Source organism: Aquila chrysaetos, chromosome 11 (assembly GCF_900496995.4).
Source record: "Aquila chrysaetos chrysaetos chromosome 11, bAquChr1.4, whole genome shotgun sequence".
Classification (NCBI taxonomy): domain Eukaryota; kingdom Metazoa; phylum Chordata; class Aves; order Accipitriformes; family Accipitridae; genus Aquila; species Aquila chrysaetos.
The window spans coordinates 15,758,391-15,784,161 of NC_044014.1; the positions used below are offsets into that span (position 1 = coordinate 15,758,391).

A 25,771-nucleotide genomic window follows, 5' to 3' on the forward strand; every position below is an offset into this window, starting at 1 on the left:
GAACGGGAAATAACTCGTGTTGTGCGGTAAAAGAAACTGTTCCGTATTTTCTTTCATGTATATTTAACACAATCTGTAATTTACAAAAATAGATTTGAATTAGTCTGTCTGTGGAAGCTCATATCTGAGATAACTTCAACAAGGCAGGCAGTCCCTCGTGTGTGACTGCTGGCTTAGTTGAGGCTGCAGCTTGGAGACAGACAGCAGTACTCACTCTATGTGTTGCTGAACCTTATTGTTGAGGAAAATTAAAAATGAGGAACCATGCTCACAGACCTGAAAAAAGTATTCAAAGTAGCTGCAATTACTTATTTTACCATAATAGCGAATCTTGACAGGCAAGTAGTCCTTACCTGCTCAGCTCATAGGGTAGTTTGAAATTAGGGAATGAAAAGGGCACTGTATGTAGCCAGGCTGTTTGGGTCCTGTGTCCAGCAGCCAAACTTGCCTTCACGATGCCCTGAATTTGTGAAATGTGATAGGTCTGTCCTAATTGTGTGCACAGGGTCAGATTTAACTGTCTTCTCATATCCATAAAGTCTGAGATGCTCCTGTTGTTTCTCAACACAAAATGAAATCCTTGTAAGTGACCACAAACTGAGAATTTAGTTAAAATACATGATGATTAAAATATTTCAGCATTGTTTTTTCTGACCCCACTTTTGTCAATTTAAACAATAGCTTTTGTGCTTAGACTAACATTCATTTAGAAGAAATAAAAGTGAAAAATACTTAACTATACTACAAAAAAAAATTAGATTGTTAATTAAGAAAGACTTGTAATTTCTCAGCAAAGCAAGCCCTCTTTCTGACAAGTAAACCTTCCTTATAAGTCTTTGATTGTAGGTAATAAAGATGTTGCTTAATTAATGCCAATTATGTGCATGTGTTGTTTTCTTTCAAGTCACTGGATTTTACAAAATTGTGTGAACTACAGAGTTGAATCAGGTTGTTCTCCTGCCATGTGAATTTAGATCTGTCAGCCCTGTTCTGGATCATAATTTGTAATCCTGGACAGTTCTGTGGTGGGTTGTATTGGAAGTATTTTGAGATTTGATTTAGAAGACTGCAGATGATTAGGCATCACAGTCAATTAATTTGTTGTTTGAGACCTGAGTTTTGAAACTGGTTCAGGTCATAAGTGAAGATAAGTTTGGAATTTAATAATTTGTGGAAAGAATCAGCTCCAGTTCTTAGAGAAACAGTTTTTGAAAAATTTTGAATAGTTGGAGGGATGGAATTGAAAGTCAAGATTGGATGTCCAAACAGGTCCCTCGAATACTGCATGTTCTCAACTTGCAAAGCCAGAGAGCAGGCGTATATGCAGTACTCTTTAAGAACCTGGTATTTTGTTGCTACAAAGAATGAATGATAACAATAGCAAAGGCTTGTGAAGCCCAGAGTTGGAAAGCCTTTAAAAAAATAATTCCCTATACAGCATCTTCTAAAAAGAATTTCAGATTTTGCTTATGATAAATGAAATACACCAACATCAGACAACTATAACTTGGCTTCAGTCAAAACCTAAATCGCTTTTCTCTCCAAAAGCCCAGGAAGTGTAGATGACCTTTGACTATTATGAGGTTAGAAACACAGAGTCACTTAGGTTGGAAGAGACCTCAGGAGGTCCAACCTTCTGCTTTGAGCAGGGTCAATATTGAATTCATTAGTCCCCGTTAACCTCCACTGTGAGGTACCTGCTTCTCCCAAGTTTTACATACACAGAACATCTACCTTACAACTCGAAGCGCAAGTCTTCCACTGCACCCAGAAATTAAACCCAACACTGGGAGTACATAATGTTTTTGCATGAGAAGGGCTACATTTGGCACTAGCTGCTGCCTCCCTTTATCTCCTAAGATAGCACTGAGGACCTCATTAAGTTACACAGTCTGGAAGTAACAAAGGCACAAAACCAATGGCTGCAAACTGCTTCCTAAACGAAGATGGGAGATGTATTGCTTCTAATATACAGAAACAATCAGAGATCTCAAGTTTTAGTACTTGGGCATGTGTATGTGGGGAAGTGCTGCTGATGCCATGTCTTACTGCAGTTCGGTCAGCACAACCTCTCTCTTACCTGTCTCTGATTCAGATCCAAGCCACAACTATCTGGAGATGCAGGGGAGAACAGGTGGACTGTAGTGTCAGCCCAAAGAGACACACAACTGAGTGTTGCCAGCATCACTAACAGATCTGCAACTGCGGAGGTCTTGCTTTCACTTTAGATATCCTTTCACTCCCACTGGACAGGTCAGATATTGGACTGTAATCCTCTCCTGCCACATGCAAGAGGTATGGGGAGAGAGAAGTTGTTGCTGGTGCTTTTCTCCAAGTCCTCTTAACGGGATAAAAGGAACAGCTTTGGATGCCATCTGTACCATGGGAGGGAAGGTCTGTGTGTCAGGATTTGGGTGCAGCAGCAAGACTGTGTACAGAGTTTGGGCCCAGAATGGCAAGGACAGCTGTCACCCAGGGCCAAGGAACACTGGCGGGCAATGCTGGGAAGTTTTTGTCAGGTGCTTCTGTCATCTACTCGGGTCTAGTTACTTCTAGTCTTTCTTACTGGACTTGTCAGAGACGTAAAAACGTAGCTGTGGATAGCCTAACACATCCTATTGTATTTCCTCATCTCTGTCACATACTAACATTAAAATTGCAAACTTCTAAACCCAAGCGATGTTCAGAAGTCCCCTGGTGGTTACATACTGAAATTGCTGTGACGAATAAAGGAACTTAACTAAAGCACACCCTCCCTAGGGCATTTACCTTCAGGGGTGTGTGAGTTGTTTCCACGCTTGTATTGATTTTAGGAGTGGTATCTGGATGCGGTGTCTCAGTTTGAGAAAACTCGAGGTGAAATTTTTTCTCAACACACTCGACTTTTGATTCTGCTTTGGAAGGCTGCTGAAATTATTATTACAGCTGCGTTTTTTCTAATGGGTGAAGTCGAGTCTGTTTTGCTTAGTTTTTAAATGACAGATTTGTTTGCTGGTGCGTGAGGGGAAGTTTGCACTTGTGTGGAGTGTGCTGTGGTGTCACCTGGTGACATTGCCCTCACTGACCACCTTTTGTGCAGAGGCCTCCGAAGGTATTCTCAGCGTTGAGCTGTGCTTTGTCTCTATGTGAAGCGTGTTAGGATACACCTATTTAACCAATAGACTCGTGAAATGAAGAAGAGTGACTTGCCTATGGCAGCACAAGAAGGCAGTGGGAGAGGTAGGAGTAAAACTCAAAAGGCTTGGCTCCCATTTTCCTTTCTCATTTTTACATTGTACTGCCAGCTTTCAGTTTATCAAGAATTAATAAGTAATAATCTATGATTGAAAAGGGCTGACACTCTTTCTGTCATGAGATGTTTCTCTGTCTTCAGCATTGTGCAGAATTCAGCAGAGTTACACCTTTTGAGTTTTACTTGAGCAGCATTACTCAATATTTAATGCTGAAATAGAAACACGTAATTCACAACTGCAGGCAAGCTGTCAGCTGCGTTGGCATGTTTGTCAGCTGCAAGGGAGGGTGAGGTACCAAGACTTTTTTATGCCATGAAAATTGAAAATTTTCGACAACTTTTTCATTTAATTTCTTGCTACATTTCACATTGTACACACGGCTGACATGATAATCCTTCAGCTGGTCCTAAATTACATTTTAAAATAGCGATCAGTTAATTATAGCAATCTGAGTATTTTTAATCAGTTATAGAGGGGATTTCTCCTGACACTTGTTTCTCCTGAATTTCAGGTAAACTAGTGGATGTATTCTTAATTATTCATGTGACAGCAAAAAATAAATAAAAATTACATACAACCCTACACAAGGCTGCGTTGGATGAGACCAGGTAGTCACAGCTTAGCATCTATGGCTCTTCTGTTTCGAGAGTGCTAGAGGGAGCTCTAACCCCTCGATCAAAGGAACAGGCTATGGATGGTGCACATGATAGTTTGGTCTGTGGTAGGAAACGCTGAATTCTCTTGATGTTTAATTTGATTTTGTAGCAGAAGGTTGCATATGTTTTTTCCAGCCATGATCCCACATTGCTCTTCCTAGATGAGAAGATGCAAATACTGTGTTTTCGAGTATACTAATACTAGACTTAATACAGGCTATTGTGAGCTGACTGTAAAGACAGGAAACAAGTGAGAGGTGTCATAGAGGTGTTGTTTGACAAATAGCATGCAATGGTAAAGTGTAATGTTCCCTTCCTTTCACAAAGGAGGACAATTCTCACAGTAGAAGACCTAATGATATTTAAAAGAATATATTTTAAACTGTTGGAAGGAAAAGCTGCTTTACTCAGCATGTAATTGGTTCTTAGGTGTTTAACCAATTATTATAGTAGAAGTTAAAGAAAGGGTTGGTGATTGTTAGATAAAATTACAATGGGATGCATCAGTGCATGAGGATGGAAGAAATTTCTCACATGATATGCTCCACTCTTATTGCATTCTTGATATGACAGGAAAGTAACTCTCAGAAGTGGGATGAAGAGAAGAAAAGAAAACTTAGCCTGTATTTGTAGAAAGGGAAATGCAGGTAGATTGATACTATTTTCACTGTTTATTAATCTCGTTAAAAGGAATAGTAGAATCAAGCCTTTGAGTGAAAGAACATTATGTGTAAAATACAGTATGTCGAAGAACCAAGTGAGGCTAGCAATCCTGTTCTGCCACAGTTTACTGGGGTTTTTATATTGCTTGTATGTTATATTCAAACAATTGCAATTTGATTGAGTTTAGTATAGGGAGTGGAATACTGGAAGGCTCCCTCCATCCTTTAGTTTGAAGATTTTTTCTGAAAGATTATTGGCAGCTAAGCACTGAGCCAAGGAGGAATCCCTAGTGCGATAGTCTGTGACTTGGGCTTCTGAGTTGCGCAGTCTGAGCATCAGTTGATAGGGACAAAGTCTGCTCAGCTGTGAAAATGAATATGCCTTCCTGAAGCACTGTTACGGTCAGAGCTGGTTACTTGTTGCAGACGGTACTATTTCTTGCCTTTCCTCTGTCATGTACTTTCACATATGAACAGCATTTGGCCTAACCCAACCTAATGAAATTTCTGAAGATTCAGAATTCATCAGAGAATGTCCTCAGCTTATATTTTTGGAGTCTGTTCCTCAGGTCATGAATCTCTTGCCAGGTACCCCTGAAAGAATGCACCAACACAATCTTAAGGTATAAAGTCGTAGAAAACTAAGTTAGGATGGACCTTTGGAGGTCTCCAGTCCAACTGCCTATTCAGAGGACGATTACCTTCACAACCAGCTCATTTTTCTGGGGACCTTGTCCACTCGTATTTTGAAAATCTCCCTCTTAACGTCCAGGGTTTTGCTTGCTACAGCTTGTGCCTGTTGCCCCTCTTCCTGTCGTTAGGCACTTCTGAAAAGACTCTGTCTCACTTTCCTCTGTAACCTCTCTTTAGGTAGTGGAAGGCTAGTAGATAGCCCCCGGTCTTCTCCAGGCCAAACACATCCAGCGCCCCTAGCAATCTTAGTGGTCCTTCATGGGAATCACCCCAGTTTGCCAGCAAGGTAACATTTGACTGCAAGGTTAACAGAACAGCTTATCTCGAGAAGACACTGCTCATTAGTGAGTGAGAGTTATGGGATGGTCTTGTAGGGGTTATAGGAGGCTACAAGTCAAAATCCGTCAAGATTTTGGCTGCAGCCCGCTGACCAGCTTTGACCTGACACTGAGAAAGAGTATTTAATGGACTTTTCCTCTTACAGCTGCCTCTGTGGTGGCTGCTAACAGCAGCAGTGTTGGTATCAGCCAGTGTGAGCTGATGAGTTGTCCTCTTCTAGATGTAGCTGTACTGGTGGAAAAGAATACCACTCAGCTTTCGTCTGGCTGTGGCAGGTTGCTGCCCTCCAGGATCTGTCAGCAAAACTGCAAACCTGCTTTCAGTTAAGATGAGGTGTTTTAGCGTAGACAGTTTAAATAGCAGGTCTTTGCTAACAAGCTTATTTTGACTGAAATAGGTTAGGGAGTGCTCGTGTAGCCAACTCTGCCAGCAAATCTAAGGAGTATGTTTGCAGTGGGAGCAAAGCACATATGTGAATCTTGCGGCTCTTCAGAACACTACTGCGTTTTTGTTTGTTGCATCTCTCCAGTATGCCTGGAAATATGTAGTACTCCTGTAGCTGGAAGATGGTATATGATATCCCGCTTTTATATTTGTGACTTCCAGTTCTGAATCACTCACTTTGCCTTGGCCAGGTAGTTTGGTGCGCTTGTGCCCTCTTTGTTGTTGGTATCAAAATGCATCTCCAAGGAGGAAGTTCATGGAATATAATACTGGGTAAACTATCTTGGAGGGATTATGTTTCTTGATGATAAAATCTTTACATAGGCAGAACCACAGTGTTTTGATAATCTCAGTAGTGTTACTGAGAGCAGATAACAGGCCTTTTGGGTCATTCTCCCTCTCTATTTTTGTGTTGTTCACGGTGGTATAGTCTTCACTGTTCAGCTATGTTTTGAATCACTCGAGTCCACCTACCTGTTCCTGGCTGCTTTTCTCTCTGAGTTAAGGGAGTACTTGGAGCAAAAAGAAAATCAACAATAACACCCATAAAGAGTAACTTCACTCAGGCAGTAGATCATGCTTGGGTGTTTTAAAAACAGAAGCAACTGTTCCAGAAAACTATGAAACTGCTGCTTAGAGCATAGCTTATGCCTTTCCCTGCCATAAATGAGCCCTTTGCTGCTACTGGCCGTTACCCGATGACTTTAGTAGACTGGTTCTCCAAGTGATAATGTGCATATTCCTTCCCTCCATTAACAGTAATAACATGTAATGGTCCCAGCAGTTCAACTCTGGTTCTGGTAGCCATGCCAAGGAAGAAAGCATTTCCTTTGGTGACTTCCACTGGAAGTGATTTGTTGTTACTGGAGGATCTGCTTTGAAATTTGTGTATGATCACTTTACAACTAATAAAAGGTGTACTCTGAAATCTAGCTCTTTAAGAGTGATGGTGTCTGCCCACCCCCCCCATATGTCTAGGTATGCATTTGGTCAGGGATCGTAGTTTGGGAAAGTAACATATGCCAGTGCTGTGCTGATGCAAGCAGATTTCTCATGAGTGCTTGTTATTTGCAAAGACAACTTGGAGATAAGGGAGGAGGAGGAGAGGGACTCCCAATTCACATCCATTGCTGGCATCAGAGAAATTTTATTTTGGAGGTTTTTGCCAACACTTAAAATCTAGATGGGAGACCTATATCAAAGGAAGGTTTACAGTAAGAGCTACGAGATTCCAGACAATTAAACTTTATTAGTCTGTCTGAAACATTAAGTATTAGCTTAAAAGAATAGTTTTTTAATCTCCTCTCCCTGGTGCTGTTTACTGTGTAGCAGTGTGGGAGGGGAGCAGGTTCTCCAGCAAGGTATTATTGCTGCTTTTTGTATAGCCAGTGTGCAAGTGCCTATGGCTCAGTCCTGCTTCCCTAGTCCCTGGAGAGACTCAGCATGTTACTTCTCTGGTGTCTGCAGCTTTCTCTGGCCCTAAACCAAAACAGCCTTCTCCCTTTCTTCTCTGTCTGCGGTAATATCCTTAGCCAGGTGCCCTCCAGGCTGACACCATATCACAGGTACTTAGATGGTACCTCTGAAAACTATTGGCCCCCCAGGATTTCAGAAAGTGCAGCAGGTTGGGCTGCTGTGTCCAGCATAATTCCAGTGATCTTTCATCTAGATGTATCCTTTCTTATCAAAGTTTTTCTGCAGTGTGATTAGAAACCAGATGTGGACAAGCAGCTAAAAGCCCCAGACAGGCAAAATTGCTAGTTTCTTGGGTATCCAGGGGACTGTTAATTTCAGTGTGAGCGTGTATTTTGAATTTTCTCCTGAAAATAAATAATAAAGATGCTGTGGTTTCTTTCATGGTGCTTTCTTTTTGACTCTCCGATGTGATTGATGATCATCTGCTTCTGGGTTATGTTCGTTTTTCAGAATGTTTCAGTGAGCTTTGCAGTGTGGAAACTAATTCAGTACTGAGCGAGTAAGTCCATATATGTGCTAAACCCATGGTTAACCTCACAGAGACTGTTATGTGAGATGGAGGCGGACAGAAATGGGTAGATTCTAAACCGAGCTTTTAAAATAAAAGTAAATGGAGTGAGTTGTTTAATGACCTAGCATTGTAGCCTTGCTGTCAAGTCAAACACTGGAAAAGCTGGTTCATCCTGCAAAGGAGAAAAATGAGGAGCCAGCTACCCTACTCGTGTCTTTCAGGTGCTATGGCTCATGAGATCCTGCTCTTTATGGTGAGACACCCCCTCGCCACCCCCCAATTCTCAAAGCAAAGGAGCTCTTTAATAGGAAGCTGCCAGTAAGGAGCTGCAAAGGACTTCTTCCCTCTTTGCTTAGCCTTGGCAGTCTGGGAATCAGTTCTGCAGCATTTGGTAATTACAAGCCTAAAAAAGAAGCCAGCCACAGAAATTGAACCTGTATCCTCTTAATTATGCTGTTATTGCCTTTAGGCCACGAAAGCAACACCCTTTCAACAGGATTCTCAAATAACTAGCTCTGCCTTTTAGCATGGAGGCTTGGCATACCTTCTCAGCTCCATTTGACCATTTTTGTTACATTGCTACATTGGAGTGGTATTGAGTGGTACTTCATCATGGACAGTAGCAAGCAGTTTCATGGCCGCACAAGTAGCTTTGGAAAAGCCAACTGTGCTGAGGTTCTCTGGCTAAGAGCAGCTTTACAGGCATCAAACCGAATCATCTTGCTGCCACACTGGTACTTTTTAATCCCTCTGCTTTTCCCATACAGCTTCTAACATGCTTCAAAATTCCTGAGCTTTGTGCCACTGCTGAAACTAGTTTTGTGTCTGGATTCACTGTTGTGGGTATTTTTAATGTGGTTAATCTTGAAGAATATTCAGGATATAGAGACAAGTGTGGCTTTGCTTTCATTGTGAAGTTCCCATCTTCCCACACACACTCTGGACATACTCCTCCATGGTTCCTTTCTTTGTCATCCCATTGCTTGTTTTTTTTTCCCCAGCGTCTTTTATCTTGTGAGTAAAGTTTGAACAGTACGCAGAAAGTTAACTGCCTGGAGTCTTTTAAATATAAGTAACACGCACCCAGTAATAAGCTGTCGGTTGTTTTTTTGCTGCCTGCAAAGAAACATAAACACAGCGCTCATTTCTGGCAGGTTTTTACTGTCAGAGTTTCTCCTATTATATTTATCTTACAATTTGCCAGGGGGTGAAGTTATTAAGTTTTAGCAGCAGCCATCGATCAAGTTCACAAGTTAACACGATAAAGGCTCTGTGCCGCTCCGATCCGGGAAAATGATGATCCTCACTCGGTAATTAACTAAATGAGAAAGTTAAATCTTACTTGAGAGCTGGGAGAGATGAAAGAGAGGTGTTTGTCAGTTTCTCGGTGGAAATTAGAAGCAGTTTTCTGCAATTCCCTAAGCTGCTGCTCTGTCATATTTTACATAAGCACTGGGAAAACGTCTTGTAATTAGTGCTGTCATGGAGGATTTTTTTTGCTGAAGGATGTTGGAATAATTCATTAGATTATCAAGAAAGGCTTGTGTCCTGAAATGATTAGCACAGTGAAATTTAAACCATTAACGATAACAAGTTTAGAGCTTGCTGCAGTGCAGAGGCACCCGGGGTATGTCTGTGCCTATTTCAATCATTTCTTATAATTAAACATTATGTCCTCTTTTTTCCTCCCCTTCACTAAGACCCATCCAAAATTCCTGTTAAGGTGGCTCTGTCTAGATCAGTGACTTAACCGCAACTGGTGGTGCAAGCAGTTTGAGGTGAAATGCTGCAGTTGCAGATAAGCAGTAGAAGACATCTCTCACTGTTAGAGCCTGTAGTCCCAGAGAGTCCGGGAAGGAGGGAAGAAGCCCAGTATGACCTGTTGGTACTGGAACATCGAAGGGAAGTCTCTTCCTTTTGTCTAGAGAGAAACTCTGAGAAATTTGCAGTGGTGGTCTAAGCTCTCAGTCTTTTCAGAGCTCCAGCATGAGGATGTTGTGCAGGTTCAGAAGGTCCCAAACCTTGCTGGGATCATTTAAGCCATTCTCGATATTCTAGGAGACAGCTTCTCTTTTTCTTTGACTTTAGGAGATGTCTTCTTACCTTAGGAAACATAATCTGAATTCATCCACCTTGTGGAAAGTGCCTTAACAATGTTCTCGGCAATGGTTAGAGGACATGGTGAGTTTTTTAAAAAATATATAAAAGCTGTGACCACTCATATGGGTGGGGAAACACTATCAGAATGGAATCAGAGAACTGTGCTTTTGTTTGTTTTTTCTGTGCTTTAGAAGGCTCCTTGGTCCCCTGTACTGACCAAAACCAAAAGTAACCTTGGTTGTCATATATGGGTTACAGCTGTGATATACCATGGCTGTTTTGTTTTATATGCAGGGCAGTAGATTTATCTAGGCTTTATTTATCTGTGTTGAAATATTGCACCTTCCTATAGTTGCAAGCCATTATTTAGATTAAAGTCCTTTCATATATTAGTCCTCTTCTACTTCACTGGGCATACAAATGTGCTTTGTGTTAAATGTAGCCATTTGGAGAAATGGTCTTGTAATTATGGGCTGCAATGGAGCATAGTACGTAGATCCCTGAGCTAGTACCAACCTGAGGCACTCAGTCCCCTGGGTTTCCTGGTGCAGCTTACTAGCTCAGACACACTGTTGCAGGAGGACACCTCTACTGTTCCTGCAGATGAGTTGTGCCTAGAGCCAGCTGGGACACCTCTCAGCCCTCACTTACAGGGGTTTGGGAAAAGGGAGTCAGAAAAGCTTTATCTGTTCCGAGTTAGTAGTTTGCTTTTATACCCAAACTTCCTCCCAGGTGATGGACTACCAGTGCTTATTCTTCTTTGCCACTTTTGGAAGTGAAGCTTATAAAAAGCATGACCATATACAGTGCATTTGGATGGATATTTACCCTAGTAGTATGGATGGCATGTGGGACAGCTCTTTCTTTTTCAGGTGAGGCCTGGTTATTGTACCAGGAGAGGGAAGAGGCTGTAGACGATTGTGTGCTCCAGGAAGTAGTTGCTGTTATTGTTCTGAGGTGGTTTGTCATGAACTTGAGGCAGCTGATCAGAATGGTCGAGTCATCAGGGTTGCTCAGGAAGCCAGATCCATTCTCTTACTGATAGTAACCACCCTCCCACCCAACACTTTAACAACACAGATGCTTGATGTTGTTGTTTTGTCGTTGGTTTTTTTTAATAACAGGCCTTTTTCACTGAACCCCCAGTGGATTTTTAGGAATCTTCGAATTGAAATTCTGGAATTTCGTTCTAAACTGTAGCTACAGGCAGTCTGAGGGAGGCATGTGAGCATGTATTGTGATCGAGTGATTTGGGAGCCCTTGAGTTCATCTGTCTCTACTCTGCAGAACTGGTGTGTTTGTGGCTTGCCCTGTCCTCCCGGTCCCCTGCTTGCATAGACTACAGGACCTGCTGGGCACACCATAGCTACCTCTGGGCATGTCCTTGCTTCTTTTGATGGGAAACCAGAGCAGGCAAGGGTGCAAACCAGGTCTCAAGTTGTCATTGTCAGAATGTGGCTGAAGTCCATGCATGAACCAAAAAAATACGGTGTTCCCCTGTCCACTAATTTGGACATAAACACTGTAACACATATAGTGCTTTTCTTAGCAGAACCACTACATAAACCTGGAGTATGACTTCCAGAGCTGTTAGAAGTGTTGGTCAATGGACTCTTTAATTTACTCATTATTCCCACCCAAGAAGCCTGTATTCACTTGGGACCTAGGCAGAATGGGTTGGTTTGTCCTATCTAAGCCATCTGTTTGTACACACATAAGCCATTACTTGTTTTTGCAGATGTTGCAACTTCTGTTCAATACCCTAAACTGATGTTTTAGAGGTAATTGGGGAGCTGAAGGCTGCTGTGAGAAAGGCGCTCAGGAGGCAAGGAGAGGCCAGAACATGGTGCCACCCCGTGAAAGGAGTTGCCCCCTTTATGGTCTTTGCACATCAGCTGTCTGCTCTGCTGCAGCTCAGCATATTAGTCAGACTTCACAGTCTCTCAAATTAAAAGGCAGAGGTATAGGTTTTTAAAAAATGCTTTGTAGAGACAGCCTGTTATGAGATGCACAGCAAACAAAATGAGAAATGAAATGAGATCAAGCTTGTAGAATACAACATCTCTCCGCTGTCTTAATCCAGCATTTTTACAGGGGTGTCTGTTTTGCAGGCAGCTTAACTACAGCAAAAATGACCAGAATCGCTTAAGACTGATGTTCAGTGCAGTCCATTGGTAATCATTTTTTGCCAGGCTGTTGCCTACTGTGAACTTTGCTAGGAAGAGTCCAGCCTTTCACACCTAGGACTTCATGCCCACAGTCCTTTAGAGTTTTCTCTCTATAAAAAGTTGGCCCAAGAGACAGTATTTCTTTCCTGCTGCCCAGTGCTGACTCTATGACTTGCTTGCAGTCAGTGCTGTCCATGTGACAACTAAATGAAAGTGTAGGTCAGTCGTAGCCCTTGTCTTGCATGATCTTACTGAACACACACAGAAATTTGCAGGGAGGAGCAGGGGTAAAAGTAAAGTTGAAAACATTGAACTGCAGAATTGAGCACTGATGGTGTGATCTCCATGTTCTGTGTTCTCAAAGAAATTTAAGTCAAACCATAATTCAGAAATAGAAGAAACTGCGTGTTAAAAATGACAGCTAATTACTGTCTTTTTCTACCAGAGGAAAGTCTGTCCAGCTCTGCTGGAAGTGCTGAAAAGAGTATTTAGGTGGATTTTCTCTAGAAAATGAAATGTACGTGGTGATTAGTTGAGTAGATTTTCAAATTACGAGGTTTTTGGTGTTCCAAAGTCAGGATTGCTGTCGGGGTTGGGAGGGTATTGAAGTACAGGAATTATTTACTCCTGAGAAATGAGAAATTCCTGCATTCCAAACCCAGTTTCGGTAACTAGATTTGTGGTCTCTAAATAACCCACTGTTTTGCCACTTGCTGGAAAAAAGCTTTTTAGTTGTTCTTTCTTTTCCTGTAAAATCAGTTAATCCATGCATTTCTTTTAGATCATTAGATAGCTTTGCAGAGAGATTTAGATACTCGTTTTTTCCCTTAAAGTTAATATAGTCTCCTGGTGAGGTTGATGCCTGGAATTACCATCATAGAACAGAAATATGGCATCCCTACATCAATGTTTTATATATTCTGATATCTGTAATTGTTTTTAATTATTTGATAATTAATAGAGAACCTCTAAATGTGTTTTGTAAATAAAAATGATGTAATAATATTGACTTTTATTATAATGCTGTCTGGTGTTAAACCATTGCAATGAAAGAGAGAAAATGACATGTTTTCAGCATTTAATACAAACTGTTTGACCACTATGGGAAAAAATCATTTCCCAGCAAACAGTTAATCTTACTTGGACAAAGGATATCCTTGCAATGCAAAATGTGCACTTTTCTTCCAGTTAAATCGTTTAGAAAGCAGAAATTATATCTTGCTATCAAGTAGTAAATTGAAATGTCAGTGCTCTGTTTTGTCCCTGAAACTCTTATTTGAGCTGAGTCCTTCTGACAAGATATTAACAGTGCTTAGAAAGTTGAAAATCTTTTATTCTGTGAAAGAAGTATGTACCAAAAATCAGGGTGTGTTTTAGCTGGCTTTGCTCTCAAGGTATAATTTTGTACTCAAAAGAAGTACTATCAATTTTTTCTCATCTCTTTCATGCATTCCCTATGAATTTTAGCAGCAGTCCATTCTTTAGGAACAAAACAGAACACAAATGCAGTTTTCTGTTGGTGCATTGAAGTAACTGGTAACTGTAGATCAGGAATCCAAATGCATTTTACTGTCTGCACAATGTAAATAAAACTGTGTTTATGTTAAATTGCCACTCAAGGTTTCCTGTCTAACAAGAGTCCTTTGTGTGCAGCTCTGGCATGAGCCAGTGCATTGTCCTGCAGGGGTTACAGGTCGTGATGGCTGTGCTCCGACTGACAGCACCAAATGGGATACATGGTCTCAGCCAACTTTATGTATCAGAGTACATTTTTCCTTCTATTTTCTTCCCCCTTAAGACCACTTGAGCTTGTTTTCATATGTGTGATTTGGGTTGTTTCTCTCCTTCCTGTTTACAGACAAAACTTGCCAATGGCACTTCCAGTATGATTGTGCCCAAGCAAAGAAAACTGTCTGCAAGCTATGAGAAGGAGAAGGAACTCTGTGTCAAGTATTTTGAACAGTGGTCTGAGTCTGACCAGGTGGAGTTTGTGGAGCACCTCATCTCCCAGATGTGTCACTACCAGCACGGACATATAAACTCATACCTCAAACCCATGTTACAGCGAGACTTCATCACTGCACTGCCAGGTATTTCTGCAGGCAGAGGGAGCTTACTCCTCCATCTTGTCTTTCAGAAAACTAGTCTTTCAGAAAACTCTGGCCTACCCTGCTGGAGAGGTGTCTTCTAGGGTCAGTTTGCAAAATAGATGATAGCTTTTGAATGTAAAGCTCTATACTGGTGTAAAATATTTTTTATTTTGTATTTCTACCGTGTCTCAAGGCATGATCTAATACCACCATGGTTTGGCTAGGAGTAAACGATAGCTCATATATGTATTGTAAGGATAGTCATTGCAAGCCACAGAGTAGGTAGTTGTACTCCTAATGCCGACAACAATGCATGCATAACAAAATTTTTTAAAATTAAAACTACTACTCTTACTGGTTGCTCAGCTGAGGTTTTCCCTTTTCTTACTTAGATTTTTTTGTCTCTCCTAGTAAAATACCTTCCTGAAGCCATCGCTTTGATTATGTGTTTATTGCTAATAGAGAGTGGAGGACATAAGATCAAAGGATGGAAATGTTCTATTTTTTTGCACCTCTGTAGTGCTTTCCATTGAGAATATTATCCTAGCTGTTCTCAGATGTGGCATTGGATGATCTCACAGAATGCACACATAAAGTAGTGTATGTGCAGTTTTGTATTAGCCCTGTCTTATAGATGGGAAAACTGAGGCAGTGGGAGATAAAATATATACAGCAATAGAGTTTCAGAACCAGACAGAAATTCCTGGCTCTTTGGTGTTTTTTCCAGACCATTAGATCATACCTCTGTCGATAAGATAGGTAGATAGATAGTTAATAGATTATCATTCCCATGGCATGGGTCCTTAGTCTGAGATTGACCTGAGCGAGAAGTGCTACAGGCATTGTCTCTAAATAGCTAGTTGAAGAGAGGAGTTTCTTGCCAAAACTTCGTTCTGTGAATACCTTTGGAGAACTGCTGAACTCTGACAATTTGTTCAATCCAGTCATTTGATCATTCTTCAGAAGGAATTTCTCAACATGAAATCTAAGTTCTAGGGTTCAAAGATGAAAAAAGCATGTTTAACTGTGAATTGTACAAAGCATAAAGGCACTGCAGGAGTTTTGCTATGAAGTTAAATACACAGACTCACTGGATTTTTAAGCTCATTGTGCCCAGTAATCAAATGGCTGTTGTAGCATTAAAAAAAAAATCTTAGTTATGCTAAGTACCTGCTTTATGTTAGTTTTTAGTAGTCCAATGGCAATAATCTTATGTACTTAGAACAGCATTATAACTTGTGGAACTGTTCTGTTTCAGAAAAATACTATTTTGAAAGCGCATTGGTTTCCCCACTCTTAAAGTGGAAGTATACATACAGTTACGTACACAATTTTTCCAGGTCTTTCTCCACAAAACTCCATCAAAGCAAGCCGATGCATCTCATCTGTACTTGCTTAATTTCATCCTACAGGCCTTTTTGTGAAAATTTTTGACAAGTGTTACAAATATTTTCAGAGGCATTCAAAATTTCCTAGCCATACCATATTTGTTAGTGGTCTTTTCACAGTTACCCAGGAAGCAGCTAATTTTACTATCTCAGAATGCAGAACAGATAGGAATCAGGCAGCAAATATGTGAGTATTTGAATAGTTGTGGGAACTGTGCTTAAATAATGTATGTGCATCAATTTGCATATTTGCAAAGTGCTAATGTCCTAGTGAATATAGCTCTAAGGGAGAAAATTAACAGCAAGGAATTATACTGGCACAGACTCTGCAGTCTGTGCAGGATGTCCTGAGTATAGGCAGGTTTCTAATGAGGGGAATGGGAAAGGGGAAGGTAAGAAACTGCCTAGGAAAGCGTGATGAACCTAAACTTTTAAATTAAGTCACATAATAAAAAACCCTAAACTCTTTTAAGTATTTTTTAGCTTTCTGAAATTCTCAGGTGTTCAGTATTCTGGTTTCATTTTTACTCCTTCATTCTCTCTCCTGCTCTCCCCCTCGAGTGAATAAAACAATAAAGCTACTTCAAAATCATGAGGCATCTTATCACTGTCCTCCTAGCACGGTCCCAAAGAATGACCAGAATTAAAGGTAGTTTTAGATCATGAGCACGTTTTACTAATATAGAATAAAATTGGCTCAGATTATTTTCCCAGTACTTTGAACAGAATTAAGTTTGTTTGAAAAATACAGCTTAACTGTGTACTTAACAAACTTTGTTCTGTTTCTGAAAAAATAAGGTCTCTGCTTAGCATTTCCAAGCTGTTTAACATTTTTTATGAGGAGAGTCATTTTTATAAGGGTTTCATGTGTGAAATAACTGAAACATTCTTGTTGGTATGGAGGGCTGAAGGGCTAATTGTGTTTCACATCAATTTAGCAAAAACTTTTGTGAGGAGAGATTTCTCTTTTTTAAGGAAGTGATGCTTTGTTAGATACGTGTCTCAGTGAGTTGTGCTGTTCCTAAGAAACAAAATAATAAATTTGAGTTTGCAGCCAGGACAAAATAGCTCTGCCCATCCACTTATCATAAATATGAGGAGGAGAAGCCAAAACAGTATTCTTTCTCTGCAAAGGGTCTAGAATCAATGGCAAAGGATGACTTACGGTCATGGAAGTAGTTACAACACCTCTTTGCAGCAAGAGATAAAGTGCAAGTACTGATGATCCAGAAAGGGCAGGTGGGTCAGAGGCAGACTTGTGAGTGAAGATTACTGTGTCCAGTTTATGCAGTGTAGCCCTGCTTCCTAAAACCACCAATTGTTCCCCATATAAAATAGTTTCTTGCTGTGATGCTGCTGACGTAAAGCCACCGATATGGATACTACACAGGCAGGCATTTGTAAATGTCCTGGTGGGTCTGTAAATGTCTGTGGGCCCATTGGAAGCAACACAAAGTGGGAAGGCAAATATGCCATTTCCACCCAGTGGAGAGAGCTCAGGACTGCGGGTGTCAGGGTGCGGAAGCAGGGGGACATGATGTCCATGTCTGCCCTACCGAATTGCAGAATTCCTGCAAATTCCAGTTCACATTTACTAAAATGTTGTATCTCTCTTTCCACAAATTGCTGTAGAGTCAATCTAAATTTACAAACACTCTTTTTTTTCTTTCTTTAAAGAATTTTATATAGTGGCTGTATATATTTTTTCAGATTAAATACATAATAAAGGCTGCTGATGCTTTTATTTTGCAGGTTGACATCTAATTTTGCATCTATAAAGATAAGAAATGTCAGACCTCTTTCTGCACTCTCTAGCTGTGCATGGTATCATTCACGTGCTTTTTCTATGTATGAATGGAAGCATAAAATGCTGGGCAGAATGTCTCACCCAAAGTGTATTATAAATTTAAGATGTTTGAAAGGAGCAAGAGGAGGCATGCTGAATATTCTCATCTTCATGTATTGGGAGATAATTTTGAGATCTTTCAGTTAACGATAACAAAGGTTGGGCCTTTTGTGTCTCATGAACTCTAATCAGAATCAGCTGATTGCACCCAGTTTGGGTTTGCAGACTTGCAGACATGTGACTGTAAAAATGCACTTGCTTTCTCTGTCTTTGAGGCTGTTGTTTTTAAAGCAAGAAAAGATGTATTTAACTCTGTCCCAAACGTGAACCAGAGGGAAGATGCATATAATACCAATCTGCCATGCTTCCTTTTTGGTTGGTCTGAACATTATGCCTGAGGGATGATGGGGTCTAAACTACAACTTCACGAAGCCTCTGAAATTTGACCTGTGAAGTGAGATAATCTCTTGATGGTGTGTCTCACTTGTGAATTAAACAGCCTGCAAGAGAAGCTGTATTTATGCAGCCAGCATCTCATTTAAAAGGCATCTTATTTTCCTGAAGTCTTACTGGTGATGCAATTTGAGCGGGTAAGGGCACATTTTTACTGAGTATATCCATCCAGCTAAGAAACGTAGCATAACTTTCCCTGACCCCCAGCTACGCAGATGTTATGTGGGGCTGCTTGGTGCTAACCAGGCAATTGCTTTACATTTTACTCCAACCATGTTGAAACAAAGCCAGTCCTGATATTCACACTGGAAAATATTTGCAAATTATACCATTTTGGTGCATATTTTTCCTCCACCCACTAAAATAAATGAAACTAGCAAACCTGCTTCACTTTCTCCTTACACAGCCTCTCCTTCCCTCTCGACTTCCCTGTGCATCTGCATATCTTTCCCTCCCCCATGTCTAAAGGTACCACTACCCTTCAGGGCACACATTGGGAATATATATTTTTTTCTTCATTACGTTTAAAAGCTACTGCTTTAGCAAAAACAGCTTTTGAGCCGTTGGAACATGAGAACAGCTGTAGCAGTGAGATGAGAAATGGTCCTAATATAGAGAGATTTTGGGGGCTGCGTTGCTGAGTTGGAAATGCCATCCATAGAATATCCCCCTAGTGCTAAAACCCATCGAAATAGATTGGAATGACTTCTTGGATTCTTTATTATTTTTAATGACTTGTTGTGTTATATCCAAAGGAAGTTGGAGAACGCTGTTCACTCCTGAACTTAGCCGCAAATGCACTTCTGTGCATTTGGTCCAGCTCTGCATGCAGAAAAGGAGATGGAAAGAGAGGGTATCTTTGTACTAGCAAGGGGAGTTGTTTTAAACTCCATGTCTCCACAGCAAATAATTTTTTTTTTTAATTTTTTTTTTTCTCTCCCCCAGCTCGGGGATTGGATCACATTGCTGAGAACATTCTGTCATACCTGGATGCCAAATCGTTGTGTGCTGCTGAGCTGGTGTGCAAGGAGTGGTACCGGGTGACATCGGACGGCATGCTGTGGAAGAAGCTCATCGAGAGAATGGTCAGGACAGACTCCCTGTGGAGGGGGTTGTCAGAGAGGAGAGGATGGTGAGGGAACTGCATCTTCACCTCTTTTGCCCCCATTCAGGACAGTAGGTGCTGTGTGTTTCAAACCATGTTTGAAGAGGGTTATTTAGCACCCTGAAACATCATGTTGGTTCCAAACCTGACAGTTGCTTAAATCAAAATTTGGGGGTTGGGGAGTTCAGGCATAATTTGGCTAGGCAGGCAACGTGGGGGCTTTTTCCTCACCTTCTTCATCTGATCATGCTCTTATCCCACTGTGACAAGTGAGATACACAGACAGATTTTTACGCCCAGCTGTCATTCAGTTCAAATTAAGAAGCTGTGTACACCCCAGGAGAACACTAAACTAGTCAGCAGTTCAGAGCAGAAGAGCTTTTTTAGGGGTGGCAGTGGGGCAGCATGTGCTATGAATTAGTTGTTTCCTGATAGGTCTGTTTGTTTTCCTCAGCAGATTTTCGCTATTAGATATCTGTTTAATTTTCAAACTGGAAGCTGAGGGTAGTTACCACGGAGAATAGGGGACTTTAGAAATGCAGATAGATTAGTTAATAATCATCTGGAATAGCCTTACTACAATGTGGGTCTCACTCAAGTTTGAAGCTGCTCTGTTAACATTTCATTAGAACTTTCCCTCTCAGGGGTACGTCCTTTAATACATAATTTTCTTTTCCAAGGGTGTCCCTAGGATGTTGGCAGAAAGGAAGCTGGGTATGAATATTTCATAAACAAGATAAAAGTGACAGCTCAGGCATTTTGGTTGCTATTAAAAAGAAAAAGATACAGAGTTGCAAACAAAGACTCCTGGTTTATGGTTAATTTTCTTATACTGTTTGTCTCAGGAAGTAAAGGCGAGTAAATCAGGATTATAAAACATCCTTTAAATACTATTTTGATCTGCTTCCAATAGTGTAGTGTTTACAAAGAGTGTAAAATAAACACAAGCATGGCAGAGGTAACTTTTGCATTCCTTTTAGTGCCTTGTTCTCTCTAGGACTTCTATTTCTGCTCTGTATTGTTGAGGTCACAGTAAGTCCAAAGAGGACCTTGAGATGTTATTTAGTCCCTCTTGTTTCCCAAAGGCAGAGCCAGGTTTCTCTTAAGTCATCCCAGATGTTTGTCTAACTTGTTCTTAAAAACCTTCGCTGGTGGAAATTCCCGAGGCCTTGCCTGTTTCACTAACTTTAGTGTTAGAAAGATTTTCCTGAAATCTAGGCTATCTTCCTAGCTACAGTTCGGTGTATTGTATTTACCCTACACAGACACATAGGACAGTTTCTCGTTCTCCTTTTTGTAGTAATCTTTTCCATGTTGGAAGATGATCATGTTTCCTACATTTTGGATGCACTAACCAACCATAATCCTGTGTTCTCTTGTCATTCTTGGTTTTCTCTGTTTAGACCCTCCCCAGTTACTCGACTCCATTCTTGGAGGATGGTGTAATCAGCTGGGTGTCTTATTTCTGCTGAGGCATCACCAGAGTTTGGTGGTGTGGGAAGCATTGCTTTGCATACTGTATGGAGGACACTCCGTTTTATGCGTTCCAGTAGAACGTGTGCTTTTTTTTTAACAGTGGTGTAATACTGTTATAAAATTAATTACCCTTTCTGTGGAAGTTTTACTTAGCCATTATTCCTCATCTTGCATGCTTACGTTGTTTCTCAGTGGTGAACTTGGTGCTTGTCTATTGAACTAGATTCTATTTATCGTTTGGTATTTCTCCATTTTGTCAGGAGCATTATGAGTTTAATCTTGTCCTCCAAAGTGCCTGTAGCTTCTCCCAGCTTTAGTATCATTGGCCAGGTAATAAATACACTCCCTGTTCCATTCTTTGGCATTAATGAAAATGCTCAATAATGACACATCTAAGACAGACTCCATGCAAGATCCCAGCTGCCATCCTGTTTGACAGTGCACCATCGGTAAACTGTGCTTTCCAGCCATTTGTGTGTCCACTCTTGAGCTCTTCCAAGATCATACTTCTCTTGCTAAGTCATGAGAATAGCCCATAAGAAGAAATCAGGTCAGTTTGACATGGTGCATTCTGGATTGATCAGTGTGGCCTGTTGTTTGTCACCTCGTCATCTTCTAGGCGTTCCTCTGATTGACTCTGTGCTCTAGAACTGCTAAACTGTCAAAGTTGAGTTGGATGGTCCACCATTTCCTTGGTGGACCTTCTTCCCGTTTTTTTAAAATGCAAGAGCTACACTTGTCTTTTTCTTGTTCTGTGGAACTTCACCTATTCTCTACATCTTGTCAGAGATCATAGCTGATTGATAGTTCTCGAGTTGCTCTCTCCAGATTTTAGAAATAACATTAGCACCAATTACTAGTCATACAGACACATGACATTTCTAAAAAACAGTTGCAAAATCCTGCTTCTCATCTCAAAGGACAGTCACACCCTGTTACTGCACTTCTTCAGTTTTAAACTGTGTCCTTGAGGTTGCTTTGACACATCAGGAGCAAGTTGTGCCCTGTCTTTCAGATTGCCCTCTGATTAGCTCTAGAAGATACAACTGCAGGCATGGTGGGGTGGTTAAGAGAGGCAGACAAGAAATATCCCATATAATTGCATCTCTGCCATATAGAGCTTTATAGCTTGTAATCAATGCTAACGCTGTGCATGGCACAAGGAGGTGACTAACTGGACAGTTCAGAATGATAGATGACTGCTGTTACTTGCTTACAGCTTCTCACTTTGCATGTGGGCTGCCTGATTTTAGCATTTGCAGCTTGTGCTTTACAACAGAAACACCCAGTTCTGCAGCACGGTAGCCTTCACTGACAGCTTCTCAGGCAGCAGTAAGGGTTACACAGATTTAGAGAAATATAAAACAGAAGCCCAAAATCTGGGCACGGTTTCGTCCATCTGAATACTTGATTGAATTGGCCAGTCATCAAAACCTGCAAACAATAGTTCCTTTTACCCCAGAGCCACAGCACAATGGCTACTGGGATGCCATGGAAATTCCAAGCAATCCTTTAGCTGAACTGTAAGCAACTGACTCTACATGCAGCAAGGCAGGGCTTACAGGTAGCAACAAGACCTTGTATTAGGTCAGCTAGTAAAGTTGCAAAGTTGCAAACAATCAACAGCTTTTCAGGCACATAGGCTTGTATACAGATTTCATAGACCTACCCCATGTCTTCCAGGATGTGTCCTAGGTATTCTGTGTATCTCCAAAACATTTTTCATCTCCCTGGGCCAATAACTTAAATTTTCTTGTATGCACTTTCAGGCTGGATCACAGTAAATAGGCAGCCATCTAGTTAGCGGTTTGCCTGCACCCATACGTTCCCTTCCTCACATGTATTTGTCCCCATATGAGTGGTTGCTGGTCACTGTGTTTGAAGACTCAGATGATTGCTCTGTCCAAAGTGGAAAGGACCTTTCTTAAGTCGTACTTAAAGTACTTTATTTAAAGAATTACCAAAAGTTCTTTTCTTGAGCATTTGTTATTTTCTGTGTTCAGTCCTATAGTTTGCTACCACGTTATAACCTAAAAATTTTGGTTGACTGTTGTGATTTCCCTAGTTCAAGTACATCAGGGCAGCTAATGTACAGTCTCTCAAATGAGTTTCAAGGTATACTGTATGGAAAGGACAAGAAAGAAATGTGCAAGGATGTATTGAACAATTAATTATGCCACAATGGAGCAAGGGAGGGAGAAGTGGAGAGCTGGCCCAGTGTAAACTCTGTGCCTCTGATGCCAGGATTACACTCGGAGGCATTTGTGCCTCTCTCCATTTTGTGAGGCATGTTGCCAGGCAGAACAGCAGTTAGTACGCCCATGGTGGGGTTTACTAGCTTCCACACCGTGTTTGGTGGCTTCTTAACTTCAGGATGAGGAATTAAAGTTTTTTACACAGCAGGTAGTGATTGCCGTTTACGGATTTTTTTTGTAGCAAAAATCTAGCTTGGGATATGAGTATTCCAAATCAGTGTTGAAATGAGGGAGGCACCACAGATGAAGTGTTGCTTACCAAAATATAGTAGTAGCAGTAAAATGTCCATGTACCAAAACTGATGCTGTTCCTGCCAATGCAGATAAAAGCTAGCCTTGAATGCATAGTGAGTTTGAGGGTTCCTTGGCTTCCTTAATTTTCTTTGTACGCTTTATTTTAAAGGTGACCTCTGATATGGTTATGTGTATTGTGGGCATGAGCTTTTCTCACCTCCTATTGAGCTGAATGGGCTCATGTCTGTAATAGATAATATATTTCCCTTCCTTGAGTGACTAGGCACAGATTTTTCATGAGTATTTCAGTGTCTAAATGCAACACCGACATGTTGCAGGGCAAACATACAAGGAACCACCCCATCTTACTGAGTAAATTAAGTTTGAATGTGAATCTGTCTGTGCTTTTCAACAGTGATTACCCATTTGTAAAATGCCAGGAGGACCTTTCTTCAAAATGCTGAAACATGATTTGTGTTCAATGGGAGTGGTTTTTGTCTTCCAGGGGACAATATCTATTTAAAAATAAACCTCCTGATGGGACTGCACCACCCAACTCCTTCTACAGAGCACTTTACCCCAAAATTATACAGGACATAGAGGTAAGAAACAGCTTCCAGATGTGGTGGGTTTTTTGTTTTTTTGTTTGTTTTTTTAAATCTCCCTGATTTATTCACGATGCTGGAATTCTGACAATATTTTGTTCTAATGAAATATTTCATTAAATCTGATGTGTCTGTGTTTGCCCAGAGTTTGTAGATCTGGGACAGTTATATGAGGTCCCAAGCTTTGCCGCTCCCTTAGGCAGAGGATGAGTTGGATTGTTCAGTGAGCTGTTAGCACATGGAGTCTCTACACCTTGCACGTCAGATGTCACAGCAGCACCATACCAACTTGATTTTCTCTGTTCCACAGTACTTTGCTCCACCCAGTGCAGATGAGACCTAATAAGATGTTATGGGCAGATAGCAGGAAGTGAGCCAGGGAGGAGGTGCATTGCTCAAAACTACAATCCTAAGACCCAGGGAAATGGGAAGCAACTGAGCATGGCTGCCTTGTATCTAGTGTGAACAAATGCCATGTTCTGGCAGTTTCCTAATGGCAAAAGCGGTGCTCAGGCACTCTTGCGACAAGTTTGTACGAGCACTTAGCTAGAGTTCAACTAAGACTTTGTCTTCAGCTGTTTAGTTGTTGTGTCACAGGGGGTTAAAGGTTGGAGATAGAAAAAAGCTTTTAGGTCTCTTCTCCCTTGCCATTCTAGACAGTACAGATGAGTTTAGCCACGATATGTTTTCCAGGCCTTTGTGTGTTAATTGGTTTTATTATGTGTGTTGCTTCTTCTAGAAAGCAGTTATGTCACTGTATGGGCATGATTCCAGGAAAAAGTGTGAAGAAAGGTATCTGCTGTCTTCTCAAGCAAACAAAAAAAGGGGAGATAGTTCTATGCTTTATTTTTACTTCTCTTTTGTCTCCTGTCTCTCCTCAAGACAATAGAGTCAAACTGGCGGTGTGGAAGGCACAGTTTACAGAGAATCCACTGCCGAAGTGAGACAAGCAAAGGGGTTTATTGTTTACAGTATGATGATCAGAAGATAGTAAGTGGCCTACGAGATAATACTATCAAGGTGAGAGTGCTCCAGAATGGCATACTAATGGCACGTAGTGCCTATGCCATAAATAATAGTGTCCTAATTTCAGTGACACCTACCCAATCTCCTGTTAATAACCTAGCCTTCTCTTTTCCCCACCTCACACCTGCACAGCACGTATGCCTCTTTATCTGGCAAGAGAGACCCTGTTTTCTTACAAACAGACTTTGCTAGCAGAGTTTTTGTCCATCAGTAATTACAGGCTATGTAATTACTGCGCCCTGTACCCTGATGAGAAAGGTAAAACCAACGTTCATAGTAAAGCCAGTAATATCAAAGATGTTAATGTATTGCACCAAAGAGCCTTTAGAAGACTCTACAGATGCCACTAAAGATGTTTTAACTGCACTATGGTTGATGTGTTGTAGTAAAAACCAGACCAGTCAAACCAGTAAGTGCTGAACAATGAAAACCTTTCTGAGTTGTCTGGTTTTGAATGTTTGCTATCTTAGATCTGGGATAAGAATACATTGGAATGCAAGCGAATTCTCACCGGACACACGGGTTCTGTCCTGTGCCTCCAGTATGATGAACGGGTGATTATTACTGGATCTTCGGACTCAACAGTCAGGTGTGTGCTTGTGATTTGGAGCTTTCTGTTTGCTTCTAAGATTTTAGCCTTGCAAGATGCTGAAATGATCTTTTCTTAAATGTGTGCTGTTCAATCAGTTCCATGAAGTAGTTCAGCATATTTGTTCAGGAGTGTACTGTCCTTGTTTATCAGATGCCCATGCAAATGGCTGTCAAGGAGAAATGAGAACCTAAGCAAAGGCCAGTCAAGGTCAAGATGACTTAGGAAGGCCATCTGGCATTTCACCAAGGTTTTGCATGTTTTGACACTCCCTGAGAATGTTTTAAATTCTCCCTGAGAATAACTTTTTAAAAGTTGGTTGAAGTTTTCAAAGCAAGTTTGAAGGTTTAGTCATCCATTGTCACTTAATTTTAACAGAAGATGTATGACTAGATCTCCTGTGACTTTTAATTATATTTCAG

At 40.9% G+C, this 25,771-nt stretch overlaps 1 protein-coding gene across 11 annotated transcripts in view; it reads left to right on the forward strand.

Moving 5' to 3' along the window:
• BTRC (beta-transducin repeat containing E3 ubiquitin protein ligase) overlaps window positions 1-25,771 on the forward strand; it is a 123,922-nt gene that overhangs the window by 79,608 nt on the left and 18,543 nt on the right. For all 11 annotated transcript variants that reach the window (XR_005933504.1, XM_041127131.1, XM_041127132.1 and 8 more), the window contains 5 exons: window positions 14,141-14,372; window positions 19,005-19,191; window positions 23,635-23,731; window positions 24,617-24,754; window positions 25,231-25,349. Coding sequence is in view for 10 of the 11 variants with exons in the window: in XM_041127131.1 (XP_040983065.1) it covers window positions 14,141-14,372; window positions 19,005-19,191; window positions 23,635-23,731; window positions 24,617-24,754; window positions 25,231-25,349 (773 nt within the window). In the remaining variant the exon portion in view is untranslated. The remainder of the gene's footprint in view (window positions 1-14,140; window positions 14,373-19,004; window positions 19,192-23,634; window positions 23,732-24,616; window positions 24,755-25,230; window positions 25,350-25,771) is intronic.